At 32.1% G+C, this 19,423-nt stretch overlaps 1 protein-coding gene across 1 annotated transcript; it reads right to left on the bottom strand.

Annotated features, from left to right (window-relative positions):
- Positions 1-4,865: 4,865 nt before the first annotated feature.
- On the bottom strand, positions 4,866-10,120 carry LOC139500693 (uncharacterized). Its single transcript, XM_071289498.1, has 3 exons — positions 9,593-10,120; positions 7,259-9,402; positions 4,866-5,907 (listed from the first exon to the last, which is right to left on the bottom strand). Exons 2-3 carry the CDS (start codon positions 8,163-8,165, stop codon positions 5,087-5,089), a joined length of 1,728 nt encoding a protein of 575 aa, XP_071145599.1. The 5' UTR covers positions 8,166-9,402; positions 9,593-10,120; the 3' UTR covers positions 4,866-5,086.
- Between the last annotated feature and the right edge of the window lie 9,303 nt (positions 10,121-19,423).

Genomic DNA, 19,423 nt, shown 5'->3' with positions numbered 1-19,423 from the left:
CTGAATAAAACAGGTCAATTTGAATACATTATAAAAGACATATTGTACAAGTGAATATATGAAAATTCAATTGCATTTAACTAAAAACAATACAGCTAGTATGTAAAATAGTGTAAACTTGTAACATGGAATATTTGAGACAGTGAAATTAAAATGTGTTAACATATAAAAATGTTTCTATTTCGTTTCAAGAGAAGCTGACACAATTTTAAAAAAGTTCAAGTAGCTTCTTGTTTCAGATGATACAATCATGGCATTACGCCTACGATATATAAATATTCAATTGAAAAAGGATGGTGTACACGATTTGTTTACAAGATTGGACCTACATCCTTTACAGTTTCCTTGAATTTTAGACATTTATCTATAACTATAGAAATAAAACTCCCTAATGAAAAAATATTATAAAAATACAAACCTTTCCAGAATGATGTCCACTTAAAGAATAAATAATAAAAATGAAGTATTACAGACTTGAAACGCACTGCATCTGGATAACGTCAAATGATGACACTTGATTCATATCTGAATTCAGCGAATATCTAAATTTTGTATACAAGAAGTTCAAAACATCTGAGAACAAATATTCTATGTTGACAAATAATTGATTTTTTTTTATAAACAATATGTTTATGAATATTTTATGTTGATCAAGATTTATCTTCCTTTTATTATTGTTCAATAAAACAAGCTGATTATAAAGCACGTTTAACATCACCTTGATACAGAAAAAAACCTTACTGAACTGTCCTGTTCTCAACTTTTCCCTTTTCTGAAGAGTCATACACATATATGCCAAACAAAACAATATCATAGCATGTGCCGAAGCTAAATAAGTGTTTTACTTCAATATACCCCTCACAACTTACATAGACTATTTCCTCCTAAAACCAATCTTTTACCCCAAATCTAAGTTGAGGAAAACCTTATATTTATTGTACTTATATTCTCTGTCTAATGTTTAATGCAGAGGAGAATATTGTCTATAGTAAATCTATAATGCTATGGTAATTTTTTGTATTCTTGTCTTTCATTTCTGTTAATGTGTCATGTCTACATGTTTTTCTCTCTGTTGAACTATTTGTTTGTTTTTATGGTGATTAAAATTATAACACAATGTTGACTGCTGTACCCTTATTTGTTATATTGTAACCTATTATATCTGTTTGATGTGTTCACACATTAATGTCAATGTTATGGAATTTTGTGCGACTATGATATCTTACAAGTGAAAGGTTGAACTAGCTATAAAACCAAGTTTAATCAACCATTTTCCACGTAAGGAAATGCCTACATCAAGTCAAATATGTGACAGCCATTTGATGAGTCTGGTCTTTTGATTTTATAATTGATTATGGACTTTTTGATTTTTTACCTGGAGTAAAACTGGGTTTGGCTGACAAAGACCTTGAGCATGTTACATTCATAAGTTCTTTTTCTGGTATAAAATGTAAATCATAAAAATACTGAACTCTGAGGAAAATTCAAACGGAAAGTCACTGATCACATGGCAAAATCAAATGCCAAAACACACCAAACAGATGGACACCAACTGTCATATTCCTGACTTGGTACAGGCATTTTCAAATGTAGAAAATGGTGGATGTTCTCCAAGTACATATGAAACACTCAGAAACGTGTCCAACCCTAAAACGAATCATTATGACGACAATGAAATGCAAAACATTTCCAGTTGCCAAAAAACACCAAAACATATTCTTTTTAAGCACACCCATTCGTGTCCGTTTGAAACATAAACACAAAAAAACCCTCAATAATGTCCAGTCCCCAAATCGTGTTTATATGAGACCAGAACGTCTTCCTTTTATGAACGTTAATCGTGTCCATATTAAAAACACCAAATGTGTCCACTGTTTTTAAATATTGATTCGTAATCACATATGATGTTGGAAAAAAATTCAGTCGATATTAAAGGAACAATAGTATTGTTTTGTTGTTGTAAAATGGGACAGTAATTCTTTGACAGCACAGACACCAGTTCTGTAGGAACCAGTACATTCGATACCCTAATTTATTATTAAGATAGTAAGTGACCACCTGAGTATACTAGCACAAAATTATTCACTTAGTAAACTAAGAATTTAACTGTACAAAACTAATTAATTGCAATGTTTATGTTCACTCTAAGTATACATGCCCTCTATGCTACCGAGCATTACACAATCAACAATAGGTAATTGATATGTTGCAAGTACACTTGCAATCATGCTTAATATTAACAACCTGCTTTGAACAAACTTATGCTAAAATGACCACTTAATCAATATCTGAAGCACGGGAATATATAAAAAAAGAAGATGCGGTGTGATTGCTAATGTGACAATTAATCACAAGAGATCAAAATGACACAGAAATTAACAAATATAGTTCACCGAAGCACAGGGAGAATGTTTTTATTTTTTTAGAATGTAGTGTAGAGTCAAGAATTTGAAGCAATGATGAATATATTTATGAAAAATAATAAAACCACTGCAAGTAAAAATAATTTATTATTGTGCCAATCTTTTTCTTCTATTGTGTCTTTATTTGAAAGTAGAAGGCAGTGATGTCATCTTTCACTGTACATCGTGTACTAACTCTTTTAAATTTGGTTATACTCATCACTACACCCTTCCCCAGTTGTCTTTGCGTGAAAGCGTGTCTTGTCTTACTCAGAATCATGGATTTAAATTCCGATGTTTGCCATCGTTTCCCCATTATTTAAAATGGTATTAACGTTGTTCAAGTAACCGAGAATATGTTATTGATTTAAATTTTGAGACGTTCCATTTTATTGGGAAGGGGGAGGTGGAATGAGAGGAGTACAGATAAAATTCGACAAAAATATTTTTTGCGGGTTTTGATTGAGTATATACGGTTATCCTCAATTAAGACCCCGAATTTTTATTAATATAATATGTACTCTGACAAGGCCATTTAAATATCATGTGAAGTAAATTGAATTAGCGTTTCTTTGCACAATAATACCTTTATATACCAACAAATTTTACCGTTTTGAACTAGATTCAAATACGGAGGCTTTATCTCGGTTGAGTGTATTATATTTACATATAAGACATTATGAAAAATTAAAAAAAAATAATAAGTAAAGAGGTCTTCGAGCATTTTGACTTCATGTTAAGGAAAAGATAATAAATAGAGGATATCCAGTTGCGTTTATGTGAATAGTGATATCACCACTGTGAAGTTGAGGAAGATGGACAGTGTCTATGTCAAATATGTACGCCATAGAGTGGCTGAATTTGGGTAATATTATCCTCGTTGTAAGTTCCTTGCTTGATAATTGTCTTATTGATAATCATATTACATCATATTACATCGACAATTTATTTTGATTTTCAATTTATACATGTGACGCTAGAATTTACATTGGGGTTATTGCAAAGACAATAACTGTCTATTGATAAATATTGAAAGTCAAAAATAGTTTAAAGACATGTAAAGTTTTTTCGTTTAGTTGTTTCACTTGTGTTCATGTCGGGAACTATTTATAGCTGACAATACATTATCGATATTCTCATTATTGAAGGACGTTTGGTTACCTATGTTTGTCTACATATTCTTCATCTTGAATCTAGTGTATAGTTGTCTGATTGCCAATCAAACCACATCTTATTATTTTTAGAAAGACAAAAAGTACATAGGAGTACTGAATAAACTTTAAAATTAACGATGGAGATGAGATAAGATCTTTAAATCTCCTACATTTAGTTCATAAACATGTAGCATGTAATAAATGTAAATGCAATTATGAGTGTGTGCTTGTATATAAAGTTTAAAACTAACAAAAGTATTGTATTGTTATGATAAGCTGACTTTATAATAACAATTATACAAAAGATCCACAAAAGATCATCATCATAAGACTTATATCTTGAGCTCGTTAAACGAGTTTTAAATATGATCGGATAAACCATCAGATGAATTCAAAATTCGTGATAACATAAATATTAAACTCTTACAAAACCATCGCTTATTGTACAGGCTTCATAATACAGTATTAAGTACAAAAGAAGTCTTATTCTGATCAAGAATGACGCGACAGAAAAGTAATATAAACATGATAAAAGAGTTACACTAGCGTTCGGTTCACATTTTTATGCAACATAATTGTGTAGGTTTACTGCTTTTTATATATATATATATGTTCTCTTAACAATACATATAAGCATTTTCCTTCCAAATTTGGACTTTTACTACTTACAGAAGTAGTCCATATAGGAAACATACTAATCGAAATTTCGTCACACAGTTGTAACAGTTAGCAACACGATGGGTGCCACATGTGAAGCAGGATCTGCTTATCCTTAGAGATCATCCCTAGTTTTTGGTGGGGGTCGTGTTGCTTATTCTCTAGTTTTATATGTTGTGACATGCGTACTAATGTTTGTCTGTTTGTCTTTTTCATTATTAGCCATGGCGTTGTAAGTTTATTTTCGATTTATGAGTTTGACTGTCCCTCTGGTATCTTTCGTCCCTCTTTTAAAAAGATAGATTTCTGAATTAGAGTTAACCATTTGGTGAAATGATCTTTAAATACAGTAAAAGTCTTGTTGTCATTGAAAAAGAAGCATTTAGCTTCAACTAGTTCTTCAAGTTTGTATTTAATTTGACCTTTTAACTGTTGTGATTCGAGAGCCACTGATGAGTCTTATATAGACGAAACTCGTATCTAGCGTACAAAATTGTAAACCTGCTATTTTTGTAAACCTGCCGTTAAAGTACGGGCTGGTATTTTTTTACGGAAATTATGCATTCAACTAGCGTTTAATGTACTTTAAATGACTAAGCAAGGGTGATAAGGGTAACTTTTAGATTTTCGGAAATAAATAAATTAAATAATCTGTAGATAGAAGTACAATTATTTTGGATTAACGTAGAGATCACAAACAGATTGAATAATCAATGTTCTGTTTACTAACGTGATACCTATGTGAAAACACCATAACCCAATTTGTTCACATAACCTCTGCCAGAAAGATATAACTGAACAATGAACTTATTTCGGATTCCATCCACTCTGCAACTTTGTCACTTTCAACATTTCGAAACCATTCAAATTAAACTATTTCGGATTCCATCCACTCTGCAACTTTGTCACTTTCAACATTTCGAAACTATTCAAATTAAACGGCTCCTCTTTTAAAATTTCAGCGGTCATGTCCATGAAAAAATCACCATTAATTTGGTTCTCACAACATATTTCAGCAAATTTATAAAGCTTAAAATTTTTAAGCAGAATTCCAAGCTGAATTATCGTAATGGATCTTATATCACTCTTTGATGTACTCTCTGATATTTTTTCAGATTTATTAATGTTGGTTTCCAATTTTACATTTGCTCCTTCACCAGCCTTGAGCTGCTCTGTACTCGCTATATAAGTATTATATTTAGACTGATGATCTTTTTGTAAAATAGGAGGATTAAGGTATGTTCGTTCTGGTATCGGCGGTATTTTCTCTATATCTAATTTAACATCTACATACTCCCCAGAGGAGCGACCGGATGTGGTATCGCTATCATCGATGGAATTTTTAGAGAAGTCATCTTGAGTAGATAATCTTCGTATACGTCTCTGTTTATTTTGCTTTGGTGGTGTGTTGTTATGTTCTGAAATATGTTGGATGTTGGCTGTTTTCTCTATATCCAATCTAACGCCTACATATTCTCCAGAGGAGCAATTGGACGTGATATCGCTATCATCGGTGGAATTTTTAAAGAAGTCATATTGAGTAGATAATCTTCGTATACGTCTCGGTTTAGTTTTCTTTGGCAGTGTTTTGTTACCTTCTGAAATATGTTGGATGTTGGATGTTTTACTTTTTCCGACCGCTAGCGTTGACACACAGGATTCTAAATCACTATCGGAAAATCCTGAGTCCTGATCTGGAAAAAATATTGTTGTTATTTATATTTTACATAAAAAAGATAGTATGTTGTAAGAAAGATAATTTTGAAGTAGCATGGAAATGTTAACCGATCATTTTTTCTTTCTATATTTTTAATGTTTGTCCGAAATTGTTTCTTAAGGATGTACACCTCTGAGGAGCCAAAAATTTCTAGAATTAAACTTTTTTCTTAACCTGATTTTTGGGTTTATAAGACTGTAACAAAATAATTGGCGAAGAAAAAATCATATGGTGGTGCACTTCTTTTTTTGCTACGGCCCTTTGAACATGGCCAATTTTGATGATTTTCCCATTTTTCATCGATTTTTACCTATTTTTGGGCTATTATCATGAAAAAAATCACAGTTCCACAATTAAACTTTTTCTCATACTTTCTATAAAGATAAAGTGGACCAATCTGAATATATTTTACTTACAAAAACTATAGGTAGGTGTTAATATAAGAAAGTTTAATCATATTTTGACGCTTTTTTGTGTAAAATTTACCATGCTGTCAATTTTGTATTTTTGTGATTTTTCTCAGTTTTAAGAACAAAATGCATATTATTTCATTTTTTTTGTTAAAAATGAATGAAAAAAGACATATCTTAGAAAATTGAAAAAAACAAAATAATATATGATGTTCATGATTCTTGTAAAATCATTTGTTTGTAACCCTTACCCATTTTCTTAAAATTTGGGCTTAAAATACTGACTAGATTGGTCGTAAAATTTGAAAACTGGAATACGCAAAAACCATTCAATGTAAATACATAATTTTTTCACAGGTTTATGTTTGCTTATAATCTTTTTAAAATTTATTGATATTTCCCAATTCCATCACATGTTTTGGAAATAATTCAAGAACGAGATTTCAACGAGACTGAAAAGTCAGAAGAATACATGTGTTAAGTAAAAATGAAAATTCAATACATTAACATGTATTAAATTTTCATTTTTACTTAACACATGTATTCTTCTGACTTTTCTTCTGAACACACCCACTTTTCCCTATGATATATTATAAAATACTTTTCCTATACTTTATGACAAAGTTAAATACTGATAATCAGTTCTTTAAAAGTTTGAAAAGCTAGTTTGAATACAGGACAACAATAAAGTTGTACAACACCTTTTTGAGTTAATATAAGTGGAGCTTTACTGCATTTAATGGAGAATAATGTATTAGGTCATTCTGAAGAACTTTCTCGTAGAGTCTTTTAGGCTGATACCTACACCAATCCTTTTGCCTGTCTATGTTTTCTTTATACCCTTTAAAATTGGTTTCATGTGGAGTTAAATTTAGAAAGAAAGATGCAGTATTATTAAATCGTGATGACAGATCTTACCTTTATACTCCAGTCGACCTGCTTTAGATCTGGATACTGTGCTATGTCTACCAAGTACAGAAAATACCATTTGGTTATCTTGAATTTTTTCAAATAAAAATATTGTAGAAAACGTATCGCTAAACTGACTGTTGTCTATACGTGTTCGGATTTTCACTTCTCTTAGATCAGTAAATACACAACATTTAACGTGATGTCGAAGTTCTAGTCCTGATACCAGAGGGCCATCTTTGAGTTCGGTTGTGAACAATAGAAAATAGTTTGTTGTAACTGACTGCAAATTGAGTTCTTTAGAACATATACACGATTTACCTAATCTATAAAGACTTTTGTCAATTATTTTCACTTGTCTTGGTAGAGGAAAATTATCTATCAAATCGCCTGGTGTGTAATGATTTGGGTCCTGATGGCCCTGGAAGGTATATGTATTTTCAAGCGGTATATGAACTTTATAGTTTTCACGGTTACTAAGCACAATGATTGATGTTTGTGGTGTTTTCCTCACATTTGTGCTAGTCCTTAATTCTAGTTTCTCTCCACTCTTTACTTTGACACAATCATTTCCATCAAATGCAAAAAGATCATTACTACAGGAAAAAAAGCGAGGACGTTTACAGCACAACTTGTCAAACGAGTGAAATGTTTCCCCATTACAATGAATGTCAGCAAAGGATTCCTGATTTCCAGGGTTTAAATATATTTTATCGAATATGTCGGTAGTTTTCTTACTGCACCCAACATTGACATTTAAATATTCTCCATCGTCAACACAAACTACTAGTTTATCACAAAGTAAAACACAGATTTCTGTTCCAGCAGGGACTGGTTCTCCTGTCACTGTATTTATGCTAATATCCAGTATAATTTTCTGTGGATAAAGCTTTTCTTGAACATCTGACAAATCCATTATTTGCTTTCACAGCTCGTATTATATATTTATATAGACAGTTGTTCAAATTCCAATTTCACTTGAATACTCGCAGTTTAAATTGTGTTGTAGAACATAAAATATATGTATAAAGAACTCTTATTTATAGTATGATAAATCCAGAGATTTTTACTATTGTGATGTCTTTGTTATTCAGTTTTAACATTTATCACATTATCTTTTGAAAGTGCATTGTTTATAATATGGGTATATGAAAACAGTAAGTCATTAGTTATTTTTAGCTCATTTTGTCTTTTAAATAAAAACAGGTCAATTTGAATAAATCATAAGTGGATAAGTAGTTTTGTAATTAAGATTGAATTTAACTGTAAAACAGTATAGCTATTAAAATAGTAAATTTTGGTAACAAGCAACAATTAAACGAGTAAAATAATTGGATTGTACGTGTTATTAAATGTAAAATTTGTATTTAATTTCAGGAGTAGCTTTCACTGGTTTGTTTGCAATTTTCCTGAAAGTTACAAGTAGCCACTTGTAAATCAAGATAAAATCACGGAACTAAACTTATGAATCATAAATATCAATTGAAAAAAAGGATTGTGTATACGAAAAAAAAAATCACACTGATGGACTTCCATCGTTTACAGTTTATTTGAACTTTTGAAATAAAACACCATAATTGAATCTACATGATTGAAATACAAACTTGTCCAGCAAAAAGTTCAGTAAAATAAAACACCATCTTAAAGCAGATAGATATTATGCAACCAACACAACACATAGTACAACGATAATTGAAGAAAAGCACTACATGCATGTAATGCACTGCAATTGTACCGCATTGGTTTTTGCATTGGCTGCAATTTAATTCTCATGCTTCAGTTAAATAATTGAACTGTTGCACGGACCTTTATTGTCCAAAATAATTGTGCAGTTAATTTTCAATTTGAATGACCCTGACATAAGAATATCCTCCCATGTGGTTCAAACCTAATGTGTATCTGCTGTTTATGTCCTAATTATATTGATAGCTGTTAGTTCGAGGATTTTTTTATATAGATAATAGATATAAGAAGATGGGTATGAGTGCCAATAAGCAACTCTTAATCCCATTCACAATTTATAAATGTAAACCATTATAGGTCAAATTACGGTCTTCAACACGGAGCCTTGGCTCACACCGAACAGCAAGCTATAGAGGGATCAAAAAATTACCAGCGAAAAACAATTCAAACGGGATAACCAACGGTATGATCTATATAAAACAAGAGATAAAGAACACTTATGAACCACATCAACAAAAGACAACTTCTGAACATCAGATTCCTGACTAAGGACAGGTGCATTTTGAGTTTTTTCTTATTGTATAATACACTGAGGGTTCTCAGAATTGATCAAATGAAAGACCGTCCGTAGGATGGTCTTTCTTTTTGCAATCCTGATACCTCGAGGTCGTTTTTGTATTAGTTCAATGTTTCATTTGTTCCGTTGTTTTACTTTTATACTTGATATGTTTCCCTCAGTTTTGGTTTCTGACCCGGATCGTCTTCATTTCAATCGATGTATGACCATTGAACATCCGTATACTACTATTGCCTTTATACGACAAGAGAAACCTTTAAAAATGCATTATCTGACCTAAATACGGTCCAAATATTATTTCCTATATCTAATAATAAATTGATACGGTGTATGAACATTACAAGTGACTTTGTAAGTAATATATTCTCAACTTAGTTTATGAAAGTTGATGCTATGTTTATTTTTCTTATTTTCGTGACATTTTCATCAAGAAAAAGTAGATAACTTTTTATCAATTTTCTAACGTCCTTTTCAGAATTACTTTTTTTCACTTTAAAATTGCAATACATTTTCATTTTGAAAACAGAGATGTTATTCAGAATTAAATATTTTACTCGCCCCCTCCGAATCCCATCCCTATCATAATGTATGTGGATGTTGTAGGAATTAAAATATTAGGTCATTTGAACATTGAAGGAGTAAAAGGTATAGGCATATACAGATGTAACCATTTCAGAACTGACACAAATAGTGCACGATCGGGATACATGTACATATGACACGAACAAAGAATATCCATAGATCAATGTGTGATTTCCAATACAGTGTGACTCATTAAGATTGATAATTTCTACACACGAATGTTTTTTAGTTTAGTTTTAATATATTTATTTATACTGGATCGGGATACAAGTTTTGCAACATATATTAATCCCTTTCGACTTTGCAGGTACGAGTGCTGCCTTGTAGCGGCATTATCCTGCTTCGAAATCTACAAGGGTCTTGAACGTGCAAGAGATATGGCTCTCTTAAGCCTGACTTCTTTTAAAAGTGTTATGGATAGTTTTGAGTTATCAAATTTATCTCAGATATTGTCCCTTTATTGTAACGATTCATAACAGATACATTCACATTATTTGTTTCGAAGGTTATAGAATGTGTATCCTCGTGGATTTTATGTAATTTAATCTGAAAAAAACGGAGGAGAGGTTTGTTTATGCCTGAATCCACAGCACATGATATCTATTAGACAAATTAAATGATTTTGCATTTTAATCATGAAAAATAAGACCTTACAAAGGTAATTATTTTATGCGTTGAAGCAAATTGAAATTAAACTTGATATCACCAGGGTTGATTCTCCAAACGAAAGACCCGTCGTTCTGAAATAAAATAACTCCGCTTAAATATATAAATTTTGATAACATAACACAGATACATGAGTCATGTTTTTTGAATAATTTCAAAAGTTTCTTAATTTTTATCGGACATTCCGGATTGGTGAAAAAAGATGCTTGAATTTACACGAGCTTTTCGTTTGTATAATGGTATTCATTGCATATTGGTCTAAAGGAGGTCATTGTGTATTAATCTAAGGGGTTTCATTGAAATCAAGTCTGAGGGATACCATTGTATACAAGTTTAAGGGATCTTATTGTATTCACGTCTAAGGGATCTCATTGTATACAAGTCTTAGGGATATCATGTATACAGATCCAAGGAATGTCGTTGTGTATAAATCTAAGGAAAGTCATTGTATACAGGCCTAAGGGATGTCTTTGATTATAAGTCAAAGGGATGTTATTGTATACAAGTCTGAGGGATGTCATTGTATACAGGTCTATTGGATGTCATTGTATACAGATCCAAGGAATGTCGATGTATATAAATCTAAGGGAAGTCATTGTATACAGGCGTAAGGGATGTCATTGTTTATAAGTCAAAGGGATGTTATTGTATACAAGTCTAAGGGATGTCATTGTATACAGGTCTAAGGAAAGTGATTGTATACACGTCTAGGGGATTTCATTGTATACAAGTCTATTGGATGTCATTGTATAAAGATCAAAGGAATGTCGATCTATATAAATCTAAGGGAAGTCATTGTATACAGGCCTAAGGGATGTCATTGTTTATAAGTCAAAGGGATGTTATTGTATATAAGTCTAAGGGATGTAATAGTATACAGGTCTAAGGAAAGTGATTGTATGCACGTCTAAGTGATGTCATTGTATACAAGTGTATTTGATGTCATTGTATACAGATTCAAGGAATGTCGTTGTATATAAATATAAGATATATCATTGTTAACAAGTCTTATGGATGTCATTGAATACACGTCTAAGGGATGTCATTGTATTCAGGCCTAAGGCCAATCATTGTATACAAGTTTAAGGGAAGTCATTGTATGCAGGTCTAAGGAATGTCATTGTATACAGGTTTAATGAATAACATTGTGTACAGGTCTAATGGATGTCTTTGTATACAGGTCCAAGGAATGTCATTGTATACAGGTCTAAGGAAAGCCATTGTATACAAGTCAAGGGGATGTCATTGTGTACAATTCTAGGAATGTCATTGTTTACAAGTTTAAGGAAAGTCACTATCTACAGATTCAAGGAATGTCGTTGTATATAAATCTAAGGAATGTCATTGTAAACAGGTCTTATGGATGTCATAGTATACAAGTTTAAGGGATGTCATTGTAAACAGGTCTAAGGAATATCATTTTATAGACGTCTCAGGGATGTCATTGTATACAAGTCTAAGGAAAGTCATTGTATACAAGTCTAAGGAAAGTCATTGTATACAAGTCTATCGGATGTCATTGTGTATAAATCTAAGGGATGTCATTGTATACAAGTTTAAGGGATGTCATTGTATACAAATCTGAGGGATGCCATTGTATACAAGTCAAATGGATGTTATTGAAACATGTCTACGGGATATCATTAAGACAAGTCTAAGGGATGGAATTTCATTCCACACAAGTTTACAAGGAAGGTCCCTGATCAAATGACAAAATCTAAAGCTAAAACATATCAAACCACTAGATAACTGTGATAATACTGACTTGGTACAGTCAGGTTCTTGAGAAGAAAATTGTGGCTTAAACCTGGTCTTATAGCTAGCTTAACCTCTCACTTGTATGACAGTTGCATAAAATACCATTATATTGACATCGATGTGTTAAATTCATCCTTTTGTTAGATTTACAGACGCCATCACGAGTTGGTTGAGCATTATGAATTATCAGTTTCTCAGATGATAACGGATATGTTACTTATAACGTAAATCCCATACCCTTTTCCCAAATATGACCTAAAAAGACTAATTACCTGGTTTTTAATGTTTTCTAAAAGACAAAAAGAACTAGCACCTTGCGAAATTCTTTAATTTTACTTTCCGATATATTGATGATGTTCTATCATTGAATAACCCATATTTCAGCCAATACTTACATCTCATATATCCCAGCGAACTTGAAATTAAAGATACTACTGATTCTAGAAGGACTGCTTCATACCTTGATCTTTTCCTCAATATTGACGCAGATGGACGACTTCACACGAATATCTATGATAAACGGGACGATTTCAACTTCCCAATTATCAATTTCCCATTTCTCAGCAGTAACATACACTCTGCCCCTTCGTATGGTGATTACATATCACAATTGATACGTTATTCTCGTGCATGTTCACACTATACGGACTTCATATACAGAAGTGTGCTCCTTACACAGAAACTGCTTCAACAAAGTTATGAGGAGGACAGATTAAAATTGACACTCTGTAAATTTTATGGACACCATCACGAATTAGTTGATCCATACGATGTGTCTTTGACCAAACTAGCTAAGGACATTTATACCACATGGTAGATAGTGGTTTGTCATTACGTCGTCTAATATTTTAATTACCGAACGTGACTTATTCCCGATTGTGACTGTTTCGCTGAGTGTGAATTTGCATTACTATAAGACGTGTTACGGTAGTTATCTATCCCAAATTCATGTATTTATGTTATGTTATATTTGTTATATTTGTAATTTTCATCGGAGTTTGTCAAATTAGTTGACGTCTTTTCTATTATATTCATGTGTTATGGTAAAGAAAATTAATCACCACCTTCATTTATTAGTTTTGATTTTGTTCAACGTAATCTGTACGATATCACGGCCGACACTCGGCTAACCGAGAGATTGATCGGTTAATCTATATTGAGTATGCGGCTATATCGGCGGTCTGTTAATCGAGTTGGCTTAAGTCTGTTAATCAGGTGTTATCGAGAAAATCATTGAAAGTTCAGTATGTTTCATTGTATAACTTTCTAAATATATTTACATCATAAAAATTATTCATGTCTAACAAAACAATTTACAATGTACTGAATTCAGTGGTGTAATTATTATTTTTCTAGCTTCTAAGTACGGTCTATAAAAAGGCGGGTTACTCATCAATAAATTTATACAGATTTTACACACATAAAATGTACACAAAATGACACATTGGTTAAATTTACTTGCATTCAATATTTTAAACATCGAAAAAAGAAAGGCATTATGTTTGTTAACCATATTGATATCATTGTGTGAAAAATCTACACGAAAATTTGTATTTTGGGGACATAAATCAATCTTTATTTAAAACCTGGTCTGTTAATGGGTCGGATGTATAAAACCCGGTCTGCTAATTTGTTTGTTAAAGAATTATGAATGGCAATAAAAATATAATTTTATTGCTATATGGAGGTGTTATCGGATCAAATGGGTAAGCTCAAGACGAGCGGCTAAAACGAAAACAACACATGAGCTATAAAACGTAACATATACGGATATATATTAATTTCCTCCAACAATGATCGTATATATCATGTTGATTCTGTTTAATTGTCATGAATGACACAAATTTGTCATCTACATTGGTAACCAGTTATTGTATATAAATCAGAGATAAACATCGTAATGTAACTAAACATCAGTAAGTAAAATATATTGGGATGACAAAATATGAAAAAATAAAGAAAGAATAATGAGTAAGATAAATAAAATGTAGAAAAAAATTACATAACAATTTAAAGAATACAGAAATAAACAATACCCCCAATTCGGACTCTCATGGTATACACGAGAATCTGGAGGGAAACGCAGAATATAGAATAATAGATAAGGACAGTAGAGAGTGATACATTGCTAAAAACCAGAAAAAAATAATGAACAAATGAAACACCGATGGCTGTTGATACAGTAACGGATTGCGATGTACTTATATTGGTGACAAGTTCTAGAAGTTTACATGCGGACAACTATGGTGGCAGGTTAATGCCATTTTGCGTTTTGGCGCTTTATCGTTTTGGCCTTTCATATTCTATATGGCGAAAACGCGAAATTGTGAATTCGAAAACGCGAAAACGCCAAACCGATTTCGCGTTTTCGACTTCGCGATTTTGCCTTTTTGCGATTTCGCATTTTCGCGTGTTCGACCTATAGAATATGAAGGATGAAACCGGGATAACGCGAAAACGCGAAAACGCGAATGGACTTCACCGGCCACCATAGACAACTGTAGTTTTCCTCTGCACTTACGAAGAAAGGAACTAAACGTAATAAAATGAATTGAAACTTGAAATAACCAAATGTAGCTGCATTCGCTCCTTTCCGTTTACTTCTTTAGAATGATTTGTAAACAACATATGATTAAGTAATAGAAAAAAAGAACCAATTGGACGATACTGACGAATTAGGGTTTAACGTCCAGTGACAAATATCATGTTCATATCAGAACGAGAATACGTTATAAGTACCCTGTGTTGTATTAGAAAGACACTTTCAGTCGGAATTGAGAACGTGCTACTTCGAACAGACACAAAAATTAAGGCTGATTGAAAACGTCAATAAAAAATTCATGCATATTCCAGTGGCCAATCCATATCACGCTATATTGAAGTGATACATCCTTCAATAAAATGCAAAGAAAGTCAAAATAAAAATGCTCTTTATAGGATACTGTTGCACCGTATTGTCATTTTTGTTTATTCAGTAACATCTCATTCTTAAATTTTTCAAGGGGAAAATATAAAGGTAGCAAAATTATCGTCGTGGCTAAATAACTCTTAACTGACACAATTTCAATTGTCCAACCCATTAACAGACTTTATTCCCATAATTTTCACTAAAACGTGGTATTATTCACGTTATTTTACAATTATGAAATATTTTACCAATGTCAATTTATTTTTTAGAACCACAGTACTATTTTTTGCGCGACGCCTTTTAGTTTTACTGAAAACTGCACATACTAAGAAATGTTTTTACAAGTGCAAAATGTTCTATGATAGATATCATTTTGTCAGACACTTTTCTTTTTTTGATTTGGTTTTTATAACATGCCAAAAATCTGTATATTTAATAGAGTTTAACATTAAATTAAGCGTTTTACTCTTAACAGACGTATAACCAACCCGATTAACAGACCAATTGCCCATATAGACGCATACTATATATTTATTAACCGACCAATCTCTCGGTTAGCCGAGTGTCGGCCGTGGATATTTTATGATTGTAGTTTAAAACAAACCGGTTATATATACAATAATATAGTTAATTGTTATTAATTAGTATTGCAATGTGCATTGTGTTTAAATGTAATATCAGTATTTAGTTCTATTATAATTTTAAATCAATCCTATTTCTATCTTATTTTTGAGATATAGTTTTTCAAATGTGACGTCATTTTCGTGCTGTTTCAGAAATTCAAAATTCAAAGGTCTGCGTGACGTAATTTTTGTGCTATTTTACTACTTCCTATGTGACGTCATTTTATGAATTTTTGCGTTGAGGCCTGGACCAAGTCGGATGTGTCTATTTTCTGTGTTGGTCTTCAATGTATTATGTATTCGGGTTTTGTTTTCTGTAATTAGTTAAGACGTCAGTTTTATCCTGTAAATCTTTTATATTCATTTGATAAAATTTACTGTTTGCAATAGCATAAATTGTTCAAAATAATAAGGATGTTATTATCACAAGCAGAAAACCCTAGCCGTATTTGGCTCAACTTTTGTTAATTGTTGATCCTCAGAGCTGTACCACTTTGTACCCTTTTTTTTTTTAGACTTTCGAACTTTTATATCTGGGCGTCACTGGTAAGTCTTGTGTGGACGAGGCGCGGTTTTGACGTATTGAATTTTAAACCTGATGCCTTTTATTATCTATTATTCATGTTTTTCTTTGCCTAATACGTTCTCCTATTTATTTGTATTGAAGTCCTGTATTATTATGTTGTTATTTTAATGTTATATTTAACAATGCTATTAAAGTGCGAGGTTTGGCATGCCACAAAAGCAGATTTAACCCACCATTTTTTCTTTAAAAATGTCCTGTACCAAGTCAGGAAAATGGCCATTGTTATAACATAGTTCTTTTCAGTGTGTGCAACATTTTTACGTTGTGTTTCCGTACGTTGTGTCGTTTGTTTTCTCCTATATTTTAGTGTGAATTCACATTACTATAAGACGTGTCACGGTACTTTTCTATCCCAAATTCATTTATTTGGTTTTGATGTTATATTGGTTATTCTCATCGGATTTGGTCTAATGCTTAGTCCGTTGCTATGTGTGCTACATTTGAATGTTGTGTCGTTGTTCTCCTCTTATATTTAATGCGTTTCCCTCAGTTTAAGTTTGTTTTCCCCGATTTTGTTTTTTGTCCATAGATTTACGATTTTTGAACATCGGTATACTACTGTTGCCTTATTTTTTAATAACATGAAAAACAAGACGGAAGCCACATATGGAGAATGATCTGCTTACCCTTCCGGAGCACATGAGATCACCCCCAGATTTTTGTGGCTTTGTTTTGCTCAGTCTTGAGTTTTCTATGTAGCTGTTTGTGTACTATTTTTTCTCTTTTTCTTGTTTAACCATGGCTTCGTCTGTTTGTTTTCGACATATGAGTTTGATGCCATTGTTTACTAATCTGTGTCATGTCATTGTAGTGAGGAATGTCTTGAGTTTTATAAGTATCTTCAGTAGTAATATACAAACTTCACCTGCAAATGGGATATACATTTCCCAACTTATTCGGTATTCAAGAGCTTACAGCTCCTACACAGACTTTATAAAAAGTAAAATCACAAAAATACTGAACTCAGAGGAAAATCAATTCGGAAAGTCCATAATCACATGGCAAAATCAAATTACAAAACGCATCAAAAACGAATGGACAAGAACTGTCATATTCCTGACTTGGTACAGGCATTTTCAAATGTAGAAAATAGTGAATTGAACCTGGTTTTAAAGCTAGCTAAACCTCTCACTTGTATGACAGTCGTATCACATTCCATTATATTGTCACCGATGCATGAACAAAACAAACAGACACAATAGTTAAAAATGTCAAAAATAGGGGTACAGCAGTCAACATTGTGTTATCATCTTAATCACTATAAAAACAACAAATGTAACGAAGAGGCACAAAAAGGCATACATCAAATTAACATCCTCATTTTGATTATATTTTACGATTTATTTGTTTATGTAAAATGCACCCATCAAGGAAGGAGAGTTTTGAGTACTGGTGTAAAATTGCGCGTTTGAAATTCGCACAGGTAGACATGAAATAATTTTGTCGTTCAAAGTATGACGGGATGCATAAATAGAGTCACGCAAACGTCACCAGAGTCTGGGCAGAAAGTTATTGAACCAGGGGTATGTCAAAGAACGTCTCGTCCTTTCTCTAAAAAAAAGTCCATCGGTAGGTACCAAGACCTTGTTGATAAATATTCCTTATCATCTTCACAAATTATACACGATGGTCTTAAAGTATAGATTCTGCAAACGACGTTGTTTAACATCTTAGTAACGTGTTATAGTGTTCTTTTATTTGTCTTGATTAATATATTTACTTTTACTGTTTGGTCTGTTTTTGGTGATATCTATTTGACGTGGCTCTGTACTTATGCATCCAGTTATTGCGTTGTTTGTATTACTTGCATGTTTGCTTATGTGATTTGTCCGTGTCACTTTTTTTGTTTCTTAGATACATATGGCGTGGCACTGTATTTATACATCCCGCCATTGTGTCATTGTTTTACTATGATATTTGTGTTCTTGTCTTTCATATTTGCTAATGCTTTGTCTATATGCCCTTTTGTGTTTCTTTGATACATAATGACGTGGCTCTTCTTTTTTTTTTAAGGAGAAATACAGAATAAGCATATAGACAACGGCAAGAAGGAAACTGTAAACTTCTAATTTACATTCTGCAGAGGATATACCTAAACGAACTATAGACTATATTTTTTTTATACCTTGAACGATAAATCTGTACATTCTGACGTAAAACGCGCGATTATACGTCAGAGTCAATGTTTATCTAACAATTCGGTATCAGTACTTAAAATATTTCAATCCTTTATGGGTGGATGTAACATACATAAATAAAATACAAAAATAACAAATCAATGAATAAGGCTGTTAAACTTGATATATGCCTTTTTGTGCTTCTTTGTTTAATATTTGTTTGTTTTTATTGTGATTAGGATTGTAACATAATGTTGACAGCTGTTCCCCTAATCTTGACTTTTTTACCCATTATGTCTGTTTGTTTTGTTCACGCATCGTTGTCAATATAATGAGAGATTTATCGCTTTAAAACCAGGTTCAATCTACCATTTTCTACATAAGAAATTGCCTGTACCAGGTTAGGAAAATGACAGTTGTTATACATTCGTTTAATGGGTTTGAACTTTTGGTTTTGCCATTTGATTAGGGACTTTCCGTTTTGAATTTTCCTCGGAGTTCAGTATTTTTTGTGATTTTACTTTTTTTTTTACATGCAAAAGGTCAGAAAATTGCATTTAAAATCTATGACTGTAGACCAGCTTTTTGTCTATATAAAACTATTTACGACGCTCATATCAAAACAGTTCTACTGTCATAAAACAAGCTGAGGAACATTGAATATATAAAAGTTG

This window comes from Mytilus edulis, chromosome 1 (genome assembly GCF_963676685.1).
Source record: "Mytilus edulis chromosome 1, xbMytEdul2.2, whole genome shotgun sequence".
NCBI classification, from domain to species: Eukaryota; Metazoa; Mollusca; class Bivalvia; order Mytilida; family Mytilidae; genus Mytilus; species Mytilus edulis.
The sequence above is the reverse complement of the archived record's forward strand: the minus strand, read 5'-3'. Positions and strand labels throughout refer to the sequence as shown.